A 22,265-nucleotide genomic window follows, 5' to 3' on the forward strand; every position below is an offset into this window, starting at 1 on the left:
CAGACAAACTGAATTCTAATTCTCCCTTCACCACCTTCTGACTGAAGGGCATTGCGAAATTTCCTTAACTTCTCTGTGCTTCCAGTTACCTCATTCATCAAATGGCACTAATAACCCGTAAGTGACCAGGATTAAGTAACAGATCTAAAGCGTTTTGCTAAGTCTCTAGGCTCTTGCTCTGGAAATGATTACCTTTCCAGGAGTAAGCAAAGCTGATTTTGGTGCCCTTTAGCCCCCTCTTTCGACCTTCGTGGGTAGACACACAAGGGTCTCCGTGGCGAAGCCCCACGTCACCAAATTTCTGATTTTTTTTCCTCCACACTCCCCCTCCAAAGACTCTCCCAGGAGCTGCCCCTTGGAAATATTTGTCCAGTTCTTAACTTCTCTGAAATCGGAACTGTTAATAACCACCTACATCCGAGGATTACTGTGAAATCCAACAAAACGAGCGAGGAGGGCACGGGCATGAATCGCCCAGTGAGTGTGACCAGCACGGAGCAAGCCGGTTCCGGTGGAATCCCGGCGATGGCACCTGGACGCTCGCGGGCGGAGGAACACTGGCCCCGCGGCCACGCCCCCTATTCGGTCCGGCCAATGGCAAGCGGCGGCCAGGAAGGCGCTCGGCTTCAGGTGGTCCCTCAGCCTTCCCAGACAACACCGCCGAGCGAGGTGTGTGACGTCACCAACCCGCGCCGGAAGTGCGGGGTTTTCTGAGCGCCGCTAGCGCTGAGGGAAGGAAGTTGGTCTGGGAGAGGCCTGGGCTGTGTCGGCAAGGCCGCGGGCGGCAGCGGTGGCTGCTTTGACCAACTGAGGGCGGCGCGATGGGAGACGAGATGGATGCCGTGATCCCCGAGCGGGAGATGAAGGTCAGACACTGGCCACGGCCTCCCTCCCTTCTTAGTTCTGGCGTTGCCTTGGAGCCCCGCTGAACCGCGGAGCGCGGGTGTCGGCCGCCCCACCCCCCGCTTCCTCCTTGAACAGTTTGCCGCTTTCAGAGTTTTCACCTACGCGTCCTGGAGCGCTCTGTCTTGCCGCCGGCGTGAAAGCCCCACAGAATGCAGTTTCCCCGTCCTTTGCTGGTCTTGTGAGAGTCTCTTGAGTTACCCTAGCTACTTTAATGTGGTGGTCGGAGTAGTGATAGTAATTACTGTTTCTTCAGGGTATATTCTGTGTCAGGCACTGATAATTACTATAGCAACCTTACGAAGTACTGTTACTGTAGAGGAACAAATCGAGGCTCGGAAAATAACTTACCCAAAGCTACATTTGACAAGCGAGCTGAAATCCAGGTGTTTTTGCTGTTGTTTTTAAGACCCTCTTTTTTTTTAATTTTAAAATTTTATTGAGTTATAGTCAGTTTACAATATTGTGTCAATTCCTGGTGTAGAGCACAAGTTTTCAGTCATACATGAATATACATATGTTCATTTTCACATTCTTTTTCACCATGAGCTACCACAAGATCTTGTATTTATTTCCCTGTGCTATACAGTATAAACTTGTTTATTTATTCTATATATACCTGTCAGTATCTACAAATTTCGAACTCCCAGTCTATCCCTTCCCACCCCCCTCCCCCGGCAACCACAAGTTTGTATTCTATGTCTATGAGTCTGTTTCTGTTTTATATTTAAGTTCACTTGTCTTCTTTTTTTTTTTAGATTCCACATATGAGTGATATCATATGGTATTTTTTCTTTTTCTGGCTCACTTCACTTAGAATGACATTCTCCAGGGCCATCCGTGTTGCTGCAAATGGCATTATGTTGTGATTTTATGGCTGAATAGTATTCCATTGTATAAATATACCACAACTTCTTTATCCAGTCATCTGTCGATGGACATTTAGGCTGTTTCCATGACTTGGCTGTTGTAAATACTGCTGCTATGAACATTGGGGTGCTGGTGTTAAGACCCTCTCTTTACTCTCAGCGTACTAGTACTTATTTAAGGTGGCCCAGGCTTGCCTAATGCAGAGCCAGGGTTCATCACTTATCTCACAAAGCTTTCGTTAACTAGAGTCAGATTGGTATTGGAAATAAGCCTGAAGTCAGGAAACTTGAGAGAGCCAGATGATCCAAATGATGGTTATAAACACCTGAAAGGAAATAAGGTGTAGGAAGCTTTTAGGCATTTGAACAGCAGGTCACTGAAATGCATTTAGGGAGTAGTAATCCATACCATATTGACAGTAGTAGTTCCTTATTTCTTCTTAATCATGCCAAGGGCCAGCCACCTAGTGAGTGTGTGCCGTATTCCTCGGGTGTGCTGGAGCAGAAGGAAAAAAGGTTTTAGAACCATAGACTTAGAAGATGATAGTCTCCCTCTGAGTTACTGATTACAAGACCCCCGTAGGATATTTGGGATTATCAGGATGAGAATTAATAAAAAAGATTGAAAATTGTATGGTCTCACCTAGAAAACTATGGATTTCTGGTTACTGTACTGAGTTGGAATTAAGAGTATTTCAGTTAATCTTTTAGCAAATATGTATTAAACATCGAATCCAAGGAAATTAGTTTGTGGGGTGTGTTAAGGATCCTGTATGAAACACCATGAATGTAAAATGAAGGCTGAGAAAGGCTGTCTGGCTTTTACACTTTTGGAGTATAACCACATATTTTTTTCACCAAAACCTTGACCTAAAGATAGGTTTAGAACCGAAGGAAAAAAAACAAACCAAGTATAATACAATTTAACATAATCATTGCAAACTTATAGAACTCTTTCACCAAGAAATGGTAACACTGAAAATTCTTTGAAAGCATATAGATAAATTGATGAAAGACTAGATAAGTCAGGCATTGCAGGAGGTTGGGGAAGGCTCTCAGACCCTCAGGTACTAAGGAGAGTGAAAATGGAAGGAAATGAAAAGTGGAGGTGGCCCTGGATGTGGCTGACGCAGTTGTGGGAGGGAAGCCCAGTGTCTGGAGGTGAGACTCTAGGGGTGGACGGGTCAAGCCGTGCTGGCCTTACAGCCTGTATTAAGGGGTCTGTACTTGATTTTAGATGTCCTCACAACATCTAGGTATGTTTATAGGTCTTGAACACTGAGAGATTGATCATATGTGCCCTTTTCTGTGATGGGAGTTTTGTTTAGCATCTGATACAGGTACGCTAGTTCTTGAGACGTTGTTATCATTCGGTGGTCATTGTTTCCATGTATATTTGTTGCATACTGCACTAGTAGTTTGAGCTTACCAGGTAGTTGGGGGTGTTTTCAATATTTACCAACAAATTATTAAGCACTACTTTGGATCATAAGACAATACATACCTTGAAATAGGACAAGATTATAAATAATAAAGTGCAGCTTGTGTGGTGGTTCAGACAATAATTTAGGAATTCAGAAAAGGAAAAGATTAGTGTTCGCTGGATTAGTCAAGGAAGGCTTCATGAAAGAATTTTTTTAAATTTGTTTTATGCAGTCAATACTAATAAGCTCTATGCCAGGTACCATGATACCATAAGCAGCTTTAACACGACTGAGCCCCAGAATCCTGAGCCCCAGGGTAATATATCAACACTTTATTGTACTGGAATTGGGTGTACTGGAATATAATGACATGTGTGATTTAATTTCCTGTTTTTCCTGAATCCCCTTGTTTTGACCCCTCCCCACAGGATTTTCAGTTTAGAGCACTGAAAAAGGTGAGAATCTTTGACTCCCCTGAGGAGCTGCCCAAGGAACGCTCAAGTCTGCTTGCCGTGTCCAACAAATATGGCCTGGTCTTTGCTGGTGGAGCCAGTGGGTTGCAGATTTTTCCTACTAAAAATCTTCTTATTCAAAATAAACCTGGAGATGATCCCAATAAGATAGGTAAGTTACTTGATTTATGTTGCCTGATAGAAGAGTGTAGTGAAGTTTGCTAACGCAGTTTGCTTCCCAAGGAATCATCCTGGTACTAAAATTACAACTGCTGTTAGTCCTAGGATCAATTCCTTGAGAATAAGTTCTAGGTGGGCTGTGGGAAGCCTTTCTGGGTGTTCTCTTTGATCCTTTGTATTTCTCTTTTGATGAAGTTCCCCTCTGAGGTCAGAGAGAAGAACAGTTTGCCCTGCTTTTTAAAATTTTTGCTCAGTTAAACTTGGTTTCTGACTCTCCAGGAAAAGAGTTTTGTTGCTCGGCTCTTTAGTTGACGCAACAGCACCATCCAAACAAATGGGAATGTGTACTGTTTGGAGCATTGTTGCAAAAATACAGGACAGGGCAGTATTTTCAACAAGGGCAACAGCCGCGGGTAGTGTCTCCAGGTCACGTGAGGAAGGGCCCCCAGGATACTTAGTGCATTGTTGCTCATCTGTCAGACAGCTAAGATTTATCTGCACAGCTAGGTAGCAGGCTGTGTGCATATGTTTGTGTAGATGCGAAAATTATTTCACATAGACCTGAATAGAGGGGTTGTGGCTTCTGCTTAGAACATTCCATTTTCTGCTTTGTGTTTTTTTATGTTTTCGTAGTTGATAAAGTTCAAAGCTTGCTAGTTCCTATGAAATTCCCGATACACCATCTGGCCCTGAGCTGTGATAACCTCACACTTTCCGTGTGCATGATGTCCAGTGAATATGGTTCCATTATTGCTTTTTTTGATGTTCGCACATTCTCAAATGAGGTAAGCTGCCGGGAAACTGTAGGGACCTAAGGTCAACATGGGACCTAAGGATTGAATCATCGCCTAGAAGTTCTTGGTTGACCTTTGAATTTTTTCTAGATTAAAATATGGGTTTTTAAAACGTTCTTAATTATAGAATCATAGATCTTTGAGACAGAAGTGACTTCAAGAAGTCATTTCAGGAGGGAAGGCATAGCTCATTGGTAGAGTGCATGCTTAGCAGGCACGAGGTCCTGGGTTCAATCCCTACAACCTCCATTTAAATAATGAATAAATAAAAACCTAATTATCCCTCCCACCCAAAGAAGAAAGAAATTATTTCGTAACACCGCCTGCCCCAAGGTGTTTTCATTTCTCATTTACATGTGAGACAGCCAAGGTCCAGGGATCCTTAGGTGACTTGCCCGAGACGGTAGAGTTAATAGATACTGTCCGAAGCTCTCACATCTTGGGTCTCTGGCCTCCTAACGCAGTGTTCCTCCATCCCGGGCCGTTTGGTAAAGCTAATAGTCAGTGGTGGCGCGCGTGTGTGCTGGCTGTGTGCCAGGCCCTGTGCTGCACCTTCCGTGCCTTGTTCCAGTCAGGCCTGCCTCGCGTGGCCTTACACTGTGGGTGCTGTCTTCTTCATCTCCCTGCCGGAAGAGCGCCCCAGAGAGTTTTAGTACCTGTTCAGAGGCCCAACACTGCTTGGGGGTTTTTTTGGTTTGTTTGCTTTTGGTACCTTGTATATCATTAATCTTTCATTAGCCTTCTACCACAAGTCTTTTAATGAGGCTGTTTTGGAAATTTGAAGCCTTTTGAGGATTCTGCCTACCAATTAAAATAAGTACAATAGTTTAAGGTGAGAGCACTCTAAAATTCAAGGGCGCAGCACTGCTAAGAATCAGGGCCTAGATGTTAATTCAGTGTCTGCTCTTTATTGGTTATTTTGCATTTGTGTGTGCATGTGTTAGGAATCCCTCCTAGCACGCTAAAATAATGGCCATTTTCAAAGTTGTGTTAAAATTGTAACAAATAGGTTGTCACGTACAGCTACATATTTTTTCATGGTCACAGAGAAAAGTGAACTGTAATTTGAGAAAACTTGCATATTCCAGAATTTTCTTTGACTATTGAATGTCTCCTCATTAATTTATTTGTTTTGGTTTCTGGGCATTTGTTTTAAAAGGCTAAGCAGCAGAAACGCCCATTTGCCTATCATAAGCTTTTGAAAGATGCAGGGGGCATGGTGATCGATATGAAGTGGAACCCTACTGTTTCCTCCATGGTGGCAGTTTGTCTGGCTGATGGCAGCATTGCTGTCCTCCAAGTCACAGAGACAGTGAAAGTGTGTGCGACTCTTCCTTCCACAGTAGGAGTAACGTCTGGTGGGTAATAAAATCTTCTACTCTGTAACATATACTAACGGTAATCTATTTAAAAATAAATTTCTGGAAAAGAAATTGGGTTTTTTGTTGTATTTGTTGTTTTTTGGCAGAAGTGGAAAGAGTATTTCCATAGTTAATGTCCTTGAAACCAAACAGCATACATAATTTAATTTGAATGTTCTTGGGTTTTCTGAAGAAAGAAATATTTTGGTATAGCTGGTTTAGAAGTGTGTTTTTGAAAATAATTGTTTTGATCTGAAAGGGTCATACTCTGAAACAGCCATTTGTACCTTCAGCAGAAAAGTGTTAGAAAACATCAAATAGGAGCAAGAGAATGATTTCTTGATATTTGAAAACTTTGTTCTTCTTGTATCTAGAGACTATAGAGTTTTTATACTTTACAGCTTCCTGGGCAATACTCCTTTGAAAAAGCATTTTTAGCAGCTGATTCAGTGGCCCAGTGATAAATCACAATTGGCTTATATTATCAAAATGATTTTTCTTCTTTTACTTTGCCTAGTAAGGATGATCCCACAGTCTTTCATGGGCTGACAGAGGACATAGAGGTAGTGATTATGTAGGTGTTTTGGTGCAGATCTCATTGGTTTGCTCCATTTTCTTCAGTTTTTAACTGGTGGCATTCTCTTTACTCAGTGTGCTGGAGCCCCAAGGGAAAGCAGCTGGCAGTGGGAAAACAGAATGGAACTGTGGTCCAGTATCTTCCTGTAAGTCTTCCTTTGGACTTCAGAACTTTTTAAATTAAGTTGCCTACTGTTTTGGAGGTGGTTTGGGAGTATTTTTGATGTTTTTTTCCTATTAAAATGTAACTCACACTGATTGCAACAAATTTATCAGTACCCGTGTGAATGTGGGGTAGAGTTGTTGCATGTCCACTCTGTCGTCCTCTCACTGTGGGCTTCCAGCAATAACACTCATGAATATTCTTCAGTGTAAATTGACAGAGAATGCATATATGTCCAGTCAAGTCTGGGTGGGAAGGATCAGTTCACGGGCAACGTCAAAGCCTGTGTTGTGTGTTCCTCCTGTTCTCAGAGGGGCTGCAGAGTGTGAATGTGGTGGAATAGGTGTCAGGTTAAAGGTTTATTTCTTTTTTGTTACCACAAAAACTTGTAATGTGAAATTTGGTATGTATTCTTTTAGGGCATAAAAAGATAATACAGTTGGTTTAATTTTACTGTTTGCCTTTTTAAAAAATATCTTAATAGTGTATTGAAGTCTTTTTTCCATCCCATTATGCATAGAGCTACTTCATTCTTTTGAATGGCTGCATAGTAGTCTGCTGTTGAATGTGCTGTAATTGACTTACCCATGCATTACTGATGGTTATCTGCATCAGTAAGAGTGGTTTTGCCACTATAAATGGTATTGCGTTGAGCATCCTCATACCTACATCCAATCACCTTCATGTGAGCATTTCTGTAGGATGGGGTTCTAGAAGTAGGCATCCCCTCTTCTCTGTGTTCATCTTCTCTTGGCTGGAAACATGAGACTTAGGTGGCTTCTAGGGGAACATACTGTATTTGGCAGTCTCGTCGTTTTGCGGTTTGTTATATCTGACACTTCTTTTCAAATCTCTATTTCAGACTTTGCAGGAAAAAAAAGTCATTCCTTGTCCTCCATTTTATGAGTCAGATCATCCCGTCAGAGGTAACACATCTGATTCTTACTGGGCTGACCTCTAAAGAGGTGCTGCTGTCTGTATTGCTAAAATTTCAGATCATGTGATGTAACTGTATACCTGCTCAAGGCAGTGTTGATGTATGAAAACTCATTATTTCTCTTAGCTAATTAAGTCGCTGTAACAATAATCCTCTGGTAGATGTCTGTGTCTCTGGGTAAATGCCATTAAATGTGGATCCTAGTTTTTTAGAATTCTTCATAATTTGCCTTGATCGTAATCCATCAGAAAAAAAAAATACCACTTTGGGATAAATTTGGGCTTCTTGAGTCTTTGTGAATTATATTTAGTCAGTGAAATCTGGACCTTTGTTAAAGCTATAGCAGTTGGGTTTTTTATCCATGAGGTGTTAATTTTATAATATACTGAGGTTAATCTAAACACAAGATCCTTTACTAGAATGTATGTCTTTCAGTTCTGGATGTGCTGTGGATCGGTACGTACGAATTCACAATAGTATATGCTGCTGCAGACGGAACCTTGGAAACTTCCCCAGATGTGGTGATGGCTCTGCTCCCGGTATGTGTATGAAAGGGGTGCCTTCAGGTTCCTTTCCGTATGTCGGTGGTGGTGCAACTCGAGGTGTAAGATTTTAATGCTGCACCATGGGCCTGGGGACCATATTACGGTGTCTACTTAGAGCATGTTCTTCTGTTGAGTCACAGGGTGAAAAAAGTCATAAAACTTACCTTTGCTCAAGCTGTGAACTGTAAGTCATGGTAGGTGTTAACCTGATAAAGACATTTTAGAAAAGCAAGAAAATACTTTGATTTTTAAATTTTATTGACTTATTTATTTGTCAGATATTTACTGAATGCCCACACAGTGTGGTTTAGAGCTCAGAATACAGCTGTGACCAAGGCAAAGTCTTGGCTTTTGTGGGTGTTGCATTTGAATACTAGTCCACAGACAAGTGTTGGATTGAGGAGTGATGAGGGGCGGAGGATGACTGGGGTGCCGCTTAGATTGGGTGGTCAAGGAAGGCCTTTGAGGAAGAGCCATTTAAGTGAGGGAGTGCGTCATTTTGACGATGAAGAAGGAAGGACATGAATAATAAGGTCCATAGCGTCTTACTAAATTGCAGTCGCAGTGAAAAAAAGAAAACAGCAGGTGAGACAGGACTTCCATTTCCAAATCCTGCTAGCCTTCAAAGTTTAGAAACATGCTGAACACATACATAAATGTTTAAATATAACAAAAGTGGGAGTTGCACTAGTCATTCTGTTTTGCAGCCTTGTTATACTGAGTAAATTGCAAGCATCTTTCTATGTCAATAAAATCTGAATTTTGCTTTTGGACAGTCAGTTTATTTAGCGCTTCCTCTCCTGGTGGTTACTCAGCACGTTTTCAGCTTTTCCCTATTTTAAAGAATGCTTACGTTCCTTAATGTACATTTTGTGAGTTATGGGTTTTTTTTAGAATTAATACGTAGAATTGAATTTGCTATATCAAGCAGTATATGCTTTCCTGATAGGCTTTTGAAAACATTGCCAAAGTATCTTTCAGAAAAGTTATATCCGTTTATACTCCTACCCGCAGTGGGACTGCCAGTCACCCAACAGGTGTGTCAGTATGCAGTGCTACCATTTTCATCTTTGCCAATCTGAGATGAAAAAACGTACCTTGTTTTTACTAACTCTTTTGGATTCCTGATAATAAACATATTTTTAAAATTCCGACCAAATTAAGATGCTATTTCAAGATGTCATTAAGGTTTTCTGTTCCCAGGGATAATAAATTAATACTAGCATTTGCTGACTCCTGCTTACGTCCGAAGTGCTGGGCTAGACGCCTCACCTATGTCCATTCATATCACACTTACAACAGCGTTTGATGGAGGTTTGAAGGTCCATCATGCATGTGGGAAAACAGACGTTGAATAATCTGTCTGTATGAAGTGGCAGAAAAGTTTGAATTCAGTTTGGTCAGCGGCCAATGTTTCTATTCTTTGTGCTGCTCACTGCTGCCTTTATTTCATGTCTGTATATTTGGACATAGATTTTGACATGAATTTTCTCATAAAACTTAAAATGATTTAATTTTTTGAGATCCTTAACTGTGTAGGATTAAAGAAAAATTGTCCATGAGATTTTTGTTTTCTCTCATTCTGTTCATTGTAGAAAAAAGAAGAAAAGCACCCAGAGGTGTTTGTGAACTTCATGGAGCCCTGCTACGGCAGCTGTACAGAGAGGCAGCATCATTACTACCTCAGCTACGTTGAGGAGTGGTGAGCGCGTACCCAGGGGCGGGGTTTCTGCCCTCACCGTCAGCTCACACCTGATTCACTTTGTCCTGCTTGTTCTGTTCTGTTTCCTCTCAGTAAGAGGAAAGTAGAGGATGGAGATGCCCTGAACATATTTTCAGCTGATGCTGGATAATGCCTTTCTGACTACTGCTTCTGTTTCCCCAGTCTTGAATTATTTAGCTCAAATACATACTCAACTTAAAAATCCAGTTTTTCCAATAATACCAGTGATGACTTAAGAAAGTACTGATATGTAAGGAACATATTAAAAGTTTTCCTCTGAGCAGAAGTGTCTCTTTGAAAGATAAATTACTTGAAGCAAAGCTTCTGTCCTCTAACTATGTTATCCTCTCTACAGGGCAGTACATTTATTGGGAATTCTGCCTTGATTCTGTTGTTTCTCTCCTTTGTCTTAGGTGGGCAGATGAGCCTATGAACTAAAAAGTAAAGCTTTACAATGAAAATCTTCTTACCTTTCCTCAACCATGTACAAAACCTTGACTTCCTCCTTGACATTTCGAGGAAATCCTTGTAGATGTTACCACTGACTTAAGTCAAGGTGAAACTGTTGCTGTTTGAATTTAATGGTCTTCTGATTTTATTCTTTGAAGGGATTTAGTGCTGGCAGCATCTGCGGCTTCAACAGAAGTTAGTATCCTTGCTCGACAAAGCAGCCAGGTAAATGTCTCACTTTTGTCCCTTTTATGTGATGCTTCTCTGAGGAAGATTTTGGAGGGAGTTAACTGTGAGGTTAAGCTTTAGATGAAGTCACATCCCTTTTAATGAGTTTCTGGATAAGAGCAAAGCTTAAATGACACAGAGCCTTGGGCCAAATGGCTTGGGTATTGCATTGGACAAACATGGGTGTCAGATTTAGCAGTTCCTTCAGTATCATAAAGAGCCCTTCTGTGTGTGGTTGCATCCACGTGTGTGGACACATACTAGTAATCAGCTTCCAATAGGAGTGGGTACACCTGGATGTTTACCTGGGAGGTTTTTCCTGCTGGATGTGTACCTAGGTATACCTGGCTGTATGCCTAGGGGGTTTTTTCTGCTTTGTTCTGTTTAACCATCTTTGTTTTCTTCCTGTTACTTAAAACCTGCCTTTTCTGTTAAGTTGACTATAACCCATCCGTGACTATAGATGAGAGACATGCAAATCAAACCAAATTGAGACTCATCAGAAATACTTCCTGTTTGACTTTGCAAAACTACCAGAAAGCTAAAAGCACCTGTGTGTCTAAGCACCAGTCTCCCTTCTTCCGCTTTGTCCTCCTTGCAGGCCAGAAGTGGGCCGAGGGGGTCCAGGCACGGCCGCCCTGAGCTGGGGTAGGCTACGCAGAGTGACTCCGCAGGAGGCACAGTGAGAGGGAAACTTTTCTTCCTTTCTTTATTCTTCAGTTATATAATTAGTAAAGGCCAGTTAATGGTTGTATTAAATTTGGCTGTACATCAAGAATAAACATTTCTTTACAGAAGCCACAAGACATTTTGAAAAATTGTACCAAGTCAAATATAGAAAAGACATTGCATGGTTTATGACATTGTGATAAAGCTGGATGATAATACAATTTTAAACAAAACAAAATGGAAATACTGGTAAATGTATATACATGTATATAAAATCACTGTTTGAAATAATTCAGGTCAAAGAGAATCTCAAAGCTACAGTTGCAGACTACTCAGAAATGGTGGCAGAGACAAACATGAAAACCTAGAGCTGTGCTTACAGAATAAGAGAGAATGAAGAGTTAATGAGCAACAGATGACCAGTCAACACAGTGTTTGATGTACAATGTGAGCCAAATTTAGCACCTTTGCTGCGCTTTGTAAAGGATTGTGAGAGAGGAATGCAGAGAGCTTTGAATGTGGGTCAGTTACATATTAAACTAATCAAAACCAAGTGGATGAGAAGTCTGCCAACTTCAAAGATTTTTTTTTATTGCTAAGAAAACCAGGATGATGACCTAAAATTTCTTTTACTTCTGAACATTAAAATGATAAACTATTTTTCTGCTGCCGTCTTGGTGTTAGGTGTGGCTACATGGATTGAGTTCCACCTATTGCAATGGGATCAGAAGTTTCCGTGCTAATTCTAGGCCTGGCCTATGAAGCTATAGGCCTCCTCCATTTGCTTTTCCCTTTGTCACATGGATGCAAAGGACCAAAGTACTGGCTTGTGCAGTCACAAGCTAGAAGGAGCTTGGGTCCTTGAATACAGCTGCTGGGACAGCCACTCTGCCAACTTGAATACCCAGTTAGACTCCAGAAGTCTCCTGTGATGTTGGACTGGTGCCTTGGTGTACCCTAAATAGTGAACTAGGGAAAAGGAAACAATTTATGGACCCATTAAATACAGATAAGGTGATATCTGTATTTAGGAACACTGAATCTGAAATCCCAAATTAAATATCACTACATTAAATAGGATACTAAATGAAAGAATCGTATGCAGTGAGCAAGTGGAGTTTATTCCAGGATTATTTTTCTATCAAATATAAATGTTTAAGTGACCACTCCTTGAAGAGGCATCTTAAACGAATAATGTCTGTAACTGAATTCCTTTTTCTCCCAATACTTGCCCCTCCTTCAGGTTTTTCCCTTTGTAGGTTAATCTCCATTCAATCAATTGCTTAAGCAAAAATTATGGTGCCATCCCTGACTCTATTTCTCTCATATCTCACATCTGTTAAAAGGTAATGTCTGGTCTACTTACAAAATACATATGAATTCTGACCATTTCTTACAAGTCCTCAGTCAGAAACTTTTCTTTTCAAGTTTAAAGATATTCTGAGTTTAAAGATACTCTGTGCACCCCGTGCACAGATACATATACCTTTTCAATCAGACAACATTTATCCATTATTCTCTGGGTGGTGGGGTGGCCCACCGTGAGTGCATAGCTCTCATCAGGTCCTGGAGAGGTGACTTTGGGGTCATAGGCCAGATACCAGCAGTGTGATAGGCTGATCTTGGATTAACTTCAGTAGTAATTTCCTAGTAGCAAAAATATTTTATGTATTCACACATTAAAAATATACTTCTATTTCTGCTTTCTACCAAAATAATTTATGTTCATGGTTGAAAAAATCAAATAATGATAAAGGGCTTTTAAGTGAAAAATCATTACTGCTCATCCTGTCCTGATCTGTCCTGTTTCTCTAAAGGGGACCATTTTTAACATGTAAACTTTCTCTTTCAATGGTTACCTCCCTATCCCTCAAAAATAATCTGCTGTATGACTAGTTGTCGATGATTAATTTTAGACTTTATTGGCCCTGGTGGCAATCGAGGATTTAGCTCATATATGTCCTTCAAACCATTCCCCCCGCCTCTCAGTAGGGTTATAGGAGTGTTTTATTTCTTCTGTTGGTTACCTTTGAGCCAACTAAGTAATAATTTTTACCTTCATTTCTTACGGTATTACTATATAGCGTATCTCCTCATCTTCCACTCTGAGAGAAGAGCATCTTGGCAGCCCCCTTGCTTTTCACATACCTCCCCTTACTCCTGCCTTCATCTGTGTCTCGTCTTCTGCAAAATCAAGACTGATATTTGAATTCTGTAGTGATTAGCAGGCCTTTATTTTGTCTGTATATTATTTTTCAAAGTTGGAATCAGTTTTGCTTATGTTATGAATGTGACTATTATTTATCCATAGCTAAGTCATTGGAGTGCAGTGATGTTCCCTTTTCTGATCTGCTTTTTGTTCTTCTGTTTCTCATTGAGCTCTATTCCCCTTTGATTCATGCTGCTCAGATTTGGTCAACGTTAAAAGTTGGACAAAATGTCCATGATTTTTAAAAATCAGGAATCATTTGTTGCAAGGAACAAATATCACTCAAGCAAATCTGAGCAAAGGGGGAGTTTATTGGAAAGACATGGTGGTTTCTCAAGGAATCCAGTGGCAGGAAGATTGACTAGTGTAAGGGACTGACTCCGGGGTCTAGGTTACCTTCTGTCTCTATGGACAAGTGAGCACAGGGCATCTGGCCGGTGTATAAGATCTGCTCAGGACTGCAGTAGAGATCACCTGTAGTTCCTTGTCCCCAGCCCGGATTTATAGGAACAGGTACTGACCAGCCGAGTGCAGCTGTTAGAATTACCCACTGTGTTCAGGAATCTACCTGGTTGTGGTGGACGGTACTTCAGAAAGTGTTCACGATGGTGGTGGTTCATTCACAAGGCAGGAACTTTGTACACCGGGAACAGACAGACAGGTTGATTTGGGAAAGTAACCCCTCGCCTGCTGGGGGACTCATAGCTTTTAGGCTCTTTCCAGATTTCAGAGTCTCAGGCAGCACGTAACTAACAAGTGAATTGTCCTTTTTCTTCTCTCCTGTTTGAGCAGTGCCAGGGAAAGCGCTAACCAACATGGCATTTTCTTCTTGGTTCTTTTTTCCAGAATAATTGGGAATCTTGGCTACTGGAGGATTCTAGTCGAGCTGAGCTGCCTGTGACAGACAAGAGTGATGATTCCTTGCCCATGGGAGTTGCCATAGATTATACTAACCAAGTGGAAATCCCCATCAGTAAGTACAGCCCGACGTCGCTCAGTGCGAAAACGGTCTTCTTCCCGTCGAGGTTAGTTTGGGAATCCAGCTCTGTGTTTTCATGACAGAATCAGGTCTGTGGTACACTTTTAACTTGTAACACGTTTCTACTTGAAGAGTGAGATGCAGTGCATTTTGACAGCACTCGTCTAATTTGTATGGATATTCATTGAGGTGATCAAGGTCAGATACCGTGTGTGCGTGCACGTGTGTGCGTGTCTGTGTGTGCTTTAGAAGGTGGCTGAAACACAGAACCAGATTTCATAGTTTTGTTTCTTTGCCCCTTCCAGTTTCCCCAGTGCCTCCCAAGGGAACAACACCCTAGGCAGGTGCTGTGTACAGTACTTGGTTTGATGGCTTGGATTAGAAAATCAGGGCCTCGAGCCCAGGCTTCCCAGTGGGGCCTGAGCATCTGCTCTGGGTCTGTCTTCTCCCCTGCTGAGGCCGGGCAGGGCTGCAGTCCCACGAAATGCGAAAGTGAGACAAGATGTATCTTTGCTCTTTATGCTCATTTTATGCTTCATTTTAGAGAGATGTCCCTGTAAGGCACCATTAAGTTCCTTTTCCTTTTCCCTGATCCAGCTCTTGATCTGATTAGGTCATTTACTCTGTTTCTCTTGGAAGACTTTATTAACATAATACATGCTTATGGTTCAACTGTGAGTGAGTATAAAGCAGTTCGACTCACTTTCCTATGTCCTCCTGTATGTTTTCCAGAGAGTAATCTGTCGTTGTTACTAAGCCAGTCACTTCCTGGAGACTCCTGTCTGGGTCAGGGGAATACTAAACCTACAAGCCGAACACTGGAACACACATAAAAATCAGAGCTCTGGGAGGGTCAGCGCCACCGCAGGGCTGCCGGAGCTGCCGTGGAGGGCTGGCGGCACGGTGGCCATCTGAGCATGGCAGCAGCTCTTCTTTGAAGGGCTGTTGCGTGGAAGGCTGTTCAGATCTGGATCAGAGCAGACCGACCGAGCTGCTATAGAAATGAGTCCAGTAGAGGCCTGCTGCTCGGGGCAGCCTTCCCCTGCTGAGCCCAGGCCCTTCGGCTGACTTGGCTCTTCTGTCACGTTTGTTTTCTTTTCTAACAGGTGATGAGAAGACTCTTCCTCCTGCTCCAGTTCTTATGTTGCTTTCAACAGATGGTGTGCTTTGTCCGTTTTATATGATCAATCAAAATCCTGGCATTAGGTCCCTCCTCAGGACACCAGAGCGGCTCTCGTTAGAAGGAGAGCGGCAACCCAAGTCATCAGGTACGTGCCTCTCCATTTTCGCCAAGAGGGGATACCAAGGGCCTGTACAGGAGTGTCTGCAGGGACGAATACTGCAAGGCCCCACAGTGGTTATCTTTAGCAGCCAGTCTATCTTACAGAGGCAGGACTAACCTTTTCCTTGAACACACCCACGTCCTTGCCTTCTCCAGCCTTTATTTTAGAGAAAAAGGAAGCTCAGCCAGATGGAGCCCATTAGGGAGTTTGCCAACAATATCCTATTATAAGACCCTGTATTATACGGTCTGGAACCTAACACATTTAATCATGAAGGGATTGGGGTAAATAAATGATTGTATGTCTGTGTAACAGTGAAATGCCATGTAACTATTTCAAATGTATTTATTGAGAAGGAAAAGAGCAGAACAGATCGTGAAAAAGCACTATATACTGTGTGATGTGAGTCCTTTTTTATGAGAATAATATATACACAGAAAAAAAACACTTGAAAGATTAAATTCTAAGTAGTGGCTGTTTTTGGGTGGTGGAAACATGGGAATTTTCTTTTCCCTTTGTTTATATTTAATTTCCTTTAGTTTTTTTTTTTTCCCCTCTTCTTTCACAGTGTCACTTAAGTAATATGTGTTTATTGGAGAAAAATTAGAAAATGCAAAAACAAAATCACTTAAGAGCCCATCAGTCCTCAAGCAGTAGCCAGTCAGCATTTTGGTACATATTCTTCATGCACACAAATGCATATGTGTAAATGCCAGTGTGCATTTTCAGAATTTTCACAGTGATAATGTATCACTTGTGAAAACAAAATAAACTGTTTAAAAGGGCATTGTTTCCTATTTTGGAATTTCACTAATATTTCTCTTTTTGAATTCTGTGAGTGTATAACCTGTAATATTTTCCTCTTCTAATGTGGCTAAAAAAGCTTGTAGCTTAACCAGTTCTATGTCTAAGAATACGTTGACCATTGGTGTTGGATACAGTTGAGAACATTTAGGGTTATCTTTTCTCACTGCTTCCCAGGGCAGAGCCAGTTGTACGTCATAAATAGAGCCACTCAGGTACTTGGGCTCCTGCATACTGGCAGTGTGACCCCAAGTAATATACCAGGTGCCTTGCGTAGACTGTACCAGTGTTGTTGTGTTGAGATAGCTCGTTGTCTGCAGTGTGTGTTCTCTCGAGTGAGTTTTTTCTCCTTTTAAGTGCTCCTGAGTCTCACGAACTACCTACATTCAGTTGCCTGGTCTGTCTTCAACAAGCAGTGTACGCTGTCAGGTCAGGAGCCTGTGGGATGGTGTTTGTTTCTGAGCACAGTTCAGTGTAAGGGACTTCGCTGCTAGCGCCTCAAGCCGCTGAGCACAAGCAGAGGGCAGTTGTACTGTTTGCCTCTCCTAGAGAAACCTCATCTTCCCTCATGCTTTGTCCAGAGCTAATAGCCGTGTTCAGGTGAGGGGAGGGGAGCTGCTGAAGGCTGCCAGTTCACCAGCTCTCGCTAAAGCTGGGTCATGGGTTCATAGGACATTCACATCTCCACCCACTTCCGCACTCCAGCCTCAAGGATGCTGGGTTGAATGATCAGAAAGAGCAGCATGAGGGTTTTCAGATATTTAGTTCTATTTCCAGTGGGAAAAATGCCTATGATTTCTTTTGGATTTGACATACACTTTTCATGTTGGTCTGCTAAATGCATGGAAGTGATTAACATTTGTGTGCTTGGGTCTTTAAAGAAGTTAGCTGTTGCTGATTCCGTATTTACTGTGTCAAGAAAGTATTAACAGTTTTACGTAGTAACCTATAATGAAAAAATATGTACATATGTATGTATGAGTGAGTCACTGTGCTGTTCCCCAGAAACTAAGACAGTTGTAAATCAACTATACTTCAATTAAATATATGTATACATTGAAAAAAAAGAATAGATTTGCTTGCATTATATTCTTTCATAGAAGGGACAATTTACTTGGGGGTCTTTGTTTTCATAAAGTGTAATTTTCATACTTGTATCCTAAGTATTTCATTGTTTTAGACATAGTGAGGAGAAGCTGTCATCCCCGATGATTTAGAAGAACCAAGACCATAAATGTATTGATTAAAAAATATTGCTTTCTTAGTTATTTAGAGAATTAACATACTTACTTTGTAGAAAGTTTGGAAAATAGAAAAAAATTTAAGCTTGTCTTTCCAGTGTTTTTCCATAAACATCTGCATAGTTGTTATCATACTGTATACCTAATTGATATGCAGGCTTTTAGTTTAAATTTTAAGTGTTTTCCAGGTTCTTACATAATTTATATGATTTATTTAAGAGTGACTTGAATATTCTACTGAATATATTTTACCATTTGGGTCGTATTAAGTATCTTTTTCATTTTTTAGGTGATTTTCATAGGCTTTATTCTTAGAATTGGAATTACTGGGTCTATTTTTTATGATTTTTGAGACATAATGCTAAAATGTTTTCTAAGAGGCTGTTAAGTACTTGCTAGTAATAAAAAGTTTCAGGTTTGGGTGGGGGTAGGGTATATCTCAGTGGTAGAGAGCCTGCTTAGCACGCACAAGGTCCTGGGTTCAATCTCCAGCACCTCTATTAAAAAAAAAAGTTTCAAGTTTGGTTCATCCTTTCAAACATAGGATATTGTGTGTATTTAAATTTTGGTAATTTAGGAGACAACCAAAAATATGCCTCATTTAAATTTGCATTTCTTTGATTTGAAAATTTGCTTTTTCTTTTTGTGAATTAGATTCCCAGCTCATATGTATTGAAGTCTTGATATTTTTTAAATCTTAATTTGTATGAGCTTTAAAAATGAAACATATTAGCTTGTCATTTGCTGCAGATTTTTTTAATTTACCTTTTAGTTGTGTAACCATTTTTGTATGTAGTCAAATCTTTATCTTTTGTGATTTTTTTGGTCACTCCTAGGTTTACCAAGTTTTTAGACTCTCAGAGACTTAGCTCACTTTTTGCCTCCTTTGTTTTGAGGTATATGTGTGTGTGTGTATATATATATATGCTTTTGTATATGTATGTATCTTTAATTAACCTGGAGTTTCTTTAGTGACTATTATGAGGTGTAGGTCTGAATTCGTTTTTTCCTGGTAATAAAATATTGCAGAATGACTTACTTTTCACTGTAACCTTGAGAAGTTTATTTTTTCTATTTTACTTAAGTGGGTATTCATGAAGTCCTATTAGTCTAATGTCTTTTCTCACTTCCCTTTTCCTTCAAAGTTTTATACATCTTGCTAGATGGAATGTTTGCTATGGAAAGTCCAGCATCAACTCCATTTCCCTTTCTTCCGCCTTCATGAACTGGGACCATTATTTTTGGCTTCATTCTACCACAGTCCTTTTCCACTTACTTTCTATGGTGTAGACCTCTACTGTTACAGGGTTAACTTCTCCCTTCCTTTTTCACCACTTTTTTCATTGCAGGAAGTACTCCTACCACCCCAACCTCCTCTCAAGCCCCACAGAAACTCGACACTCCAGCAGCCACAGCTCCTGCCTCTGTTCTGCCTTCATCATCGGCCGCTCCCACCTCCACCTTCTCTCTACCTTCTGCTGTTGGAGCCCCTGCCGTGTTCTCCTTTGGTTCTTCTTCCCTGAAATCATCTGGTTCTGTCACTGGGGAGGCCCCCCCGTATTCCAGCAGCTCCGACAATCCCAAAGCAGCCCTGGGCTCTGGAGTATCCACCTTCTCCTTTGCGCCTCCTTCTCCAGCCTCCTACGCCCCAACCCCTGTGGCCTCTCCCATGGCACCACCAGCTGCTTCATTCTCCTCGGGGCCGTCGGGTTTTAAGCCTACCCTGGAAAGCACACCGATGCCAAGTGCGTCCGCTCCAAACCTAGGAATGAAGCCCACGTTCCCACCGTCAGCCTCTGCAGTCAAGGTCAATCTTAGCGAAAAGTAAGTAACACTTCAAGTTTGACAGGCGACAATACTGCATGTTGTTCACGGGAAAGAGAATCGCCGTAAGTGAAGTTACTGAATAGATTTTCTTTTTTCCAGAGTAATAGTTGCAAAGGATGAAAATTCAGACAACATGAAAGGTTTAAATTTCTTCAGTGGATAAGAGTCCAGAAATCTCTTAAAATTTTTTTTTTAAACTATTGAAAGTTTGTATTTAAGTGCTTGTTTTACTTTTTCAGATTTTAAATGTAGGAGAGACTCCTTTTGAAAAATGAAGCAGTACAGACTAATATCCCGTAAAGAAAGCAAATCTCTTTAGTCCTTTTTTCCCCTTGTGTCCACTCTGGACTCTCTCTGAACTGTTTTCCACATCGCCAGCAGGTGGTCTTGTGAAACTGTAAATGCATCAGAGGTCTCTCCTGCTCGACAGTCCCCAGTGGTTCCTCATTGCTCTCTCAGTACAGTCCTAACTCTTTGGCACTGCATACCAGTTTCCTCCAGATCTGAGTCCTGCTAACTCACACCAGTCTTACTTTTTACATCTCTATCTGCTTGTATTGTTCTCACCACTAGAATGTAAGCTGCTTGGGAGAAGTAATCTTTGTGCCTTGCCTTTCTCAAGATAACCATTGAGGGTAAACACTACTGGTCTTCCCCCCACTCCTCTGTGTTACTGTGGAGGGATTGCTGGCTGCTGTCATTGTTAATATTAAATTGTCATTAAGCCACTTCATTCTAAAGGTTGCCTGATACCCTGTTTTGTGGCCATACTGTAATTTATTCAACCAGTCATCTGATGCTGGATATTTAGACTGTTTACAGACTTTTGCTCTTTAGGTGAAATTTCCCTTCCCTTCCCAGTGGACCATCAGCATCCCACTGAGAGACCCCACCCAGGAAGGTTAAGTTTTGCTTCAGTCACTCTCCGTTCTTCATGGTCTCCCGTCGCGCTGCGGCCCAGCCACCCTCAGGATGGGCAAGGGGGACGGAAACGGTGTCTGAGCTGTCGGGTGACGTCTTCTGCTTTAGAATTTTTTACTTTCTGTCAAAGAAACAATTACAAAGCAAGTTTCTATTTACTCTGAGTTCTTTATTTAGCCTTGATCCCTTCCGCCTAAATCAGTCCGCTTCACCGAATGTTTAGTGAGCACGTATTATGTGCAGAGCTGCTGCAGAGACTGGAGGAGGTGGTGGGCCTCAGGCTCTCCTCAAGGAATCTTTGTCTGATAAGTGAAAATGAAACTTGAAATGACTGTCACGCAAATCTGTTTGTCCTAGAATGAGGGAAAAAATAGCTTCGTGGTTTCCTGAAACGTGTTGCCCATTTCTGACTACTATAGGGTGCATTTGCTTACTGTAGTGTTAGGACGGGAACACGTCGTGTGTCCAGTGATTATTAGCATGCTCTGTGTGAAGGCAAAAAACTGTGGATGGTAAGTTCGCCCTTGGTGATTGCTGGTGACCAGTGTGTAAAAACCTGTTAGCAGCAGGCCATGCTGATCCACTCGGACCGCCATTTCCAGGTTTCCCGCCGCGGCTCCCCCTGCTCCTGCGCATAACTCACAGAGCGCGCCCTCGATGCTGCCCTTCTCCTCTGCCTCCAGGCCCGCTCCCTCCGGGCCCCTCAGCCACCCTGCGCCGCTCTCAGCATCATCCAGTTCCACGTCATCCAAGTCCTCAGTCTCTCCCTCGGCATCAGGTATGTTTCACAAACTGCTTTAGAGCTCAGTCCTGATTTCTCAGATTAATGTTTTTCAAAGTTGTTTCAGAATGTTAGCTAACATAGTTGGACTAGGTTAAGTTTTCTTGCTTCCTGTAACTCCCACGAATGCCCTGTGGCTTTTGTGCTCTGAATTGGGAAGAGTCACCGTGGGCTCAGTACTGCCACGCTTGTCTCTGCTTGTGGGGCCTTCTCTTCCCGTGGAGCCTGCCCTGCGTGAAGGTCAGTCACAGACCATTCGTTGAGCTGCACAGAAGAGGAAGAGCCTACGGTGGCAACTGTGCTTGTTTCTTCTGGTGACCGTTTGGATTTTCATACTCAGCCCTACTATAAGCAGATTTATCAAATAAAGGTCGTAAATGGACGTAATGTTTATAGCCAAGTTGATGTGCATTATGAAGCTCCAGGAGCAAACGTACCTAGCCTATCTTTTCCTTCGTTCAAATCTGCAGAAAGGTGGTGTAAGTTATATGATGAGTACCATGCCCTTCACTGAGATTCAGCACTTGCTGATACTTGGCACTGTTTGCTTTATGTCTTTCCGTCTTAATGTAAATTTTTTTTCTAAATCATTTGAATGTTAATAGCAGACAGGAAGCACTTCACCACTAAGTACTTCAGTGTCTATCTCCTAAAAACAGGGGCATTCAATACGTTATCACACGGAGGAAATTTAACAGTAATCCAGTCAATAGCCCATGTTCACATTTCCACTGTTGTCCCAATTGTGGTCTGTATAGCTTTTTCCCCTCCAATCTGGGAGCTGCTCAACGACCACACATTATATTCTGATTTGGTCTCATTAGTCTCAGTTTTGCACCTTTTTTGTCTTTCTCAACATTAGCATTTGTGAAGAGGTCAGGCCAGTAGCTTTGTGGACTGTCCCTCAATTTGGATTTGAGTTTCCACATGGTGAGGTTCACATGAA

The 22,265-nt window shown here is 41.7% G+C and overlaps 1 protein-coding gene across 3 annotated transcripts in view; it reads left to right on the forward strand.

The window, feature by feature from the left end:
- The first annotated feature begins 710 nt into the window (after positions 1 to 710).
- The window catches only part of NUP214 (nucleoporin 214), a 91,215-nt gene continuing 69,660 nt past the window's right edge, over positions 711 to 22,265 (forward strand). Inside the window, exons 1-13 of one of the 3 annotated variants that reach the window (XM_015249819.3) lie at positions 711 to 866; positions 3,625 to 3,820; positions 4,462 to 4,613; positions 5,782 to 5,980; positions 6,635 to 6,705; positions 7,585 to 7,648; positions 8,095 to 8,198; positions 9,800 to 9,906; positions 10,536 to 10,602; positions 14,330 to 14,456; positions 15,569 to 15,730; positions 19,140 to 19,614; positions 21,141 to 21,316. In XM_015249819.3, coding sequence (XP_015105305.2) covers positions 822 to 866; positions 3,625 to 3,820; positions 4,462 to 4,613; positions 5,782 to 5,980; positions 6,635 to 6,705; positions 7,585 to 7,648; positions 8,095 to 8,198; positions 9,800 to 9,906; positions 10,536 to 10,602; positions 14,330 to 14,456; positions 15,569 to 15,730; positions 19,140 to 19,614; positions 21,141 to 21,316 — 1,945 coding nt within the window. In that variant the 5' untranslated portion in view covers positions 711 to 821. The remainder of the gene's footprint in view (positions 867 to 3,624; positions 3,821 to 4,461; positions 4,614 to 5,781; positions 5,981 to 6,634; positions 6,706 to 7,584; positions 7,649 to 8,094; positions 8,199 to 9,799; positions 9,907 to 10,535; positions 10,603 to 14,329; positions 14,457 to 15,568; positions 15,731 to 19,139; positions 19,615 to 21,140; positions 21,317 to 22,265) is intronic. The other 2 variants (XM_015249818.3, XM_072960311.1) reach the window with 2 other exon arrangements.

This window comes from Vicugna pacos, chromosome 4, assembly GCF_048564905.1.
Source record: "Vicugna pacos chromosome 4, VicPac4, whole genome shotgun sequence".
In the NCBI taxonomy this organism is placed as follows: domain Eukaryota; kingdom Metazoa; phylum Chordata; class Mammalia; order Artiodactyla; family Camelidae; genus Vicugna; species Vicugna pacos.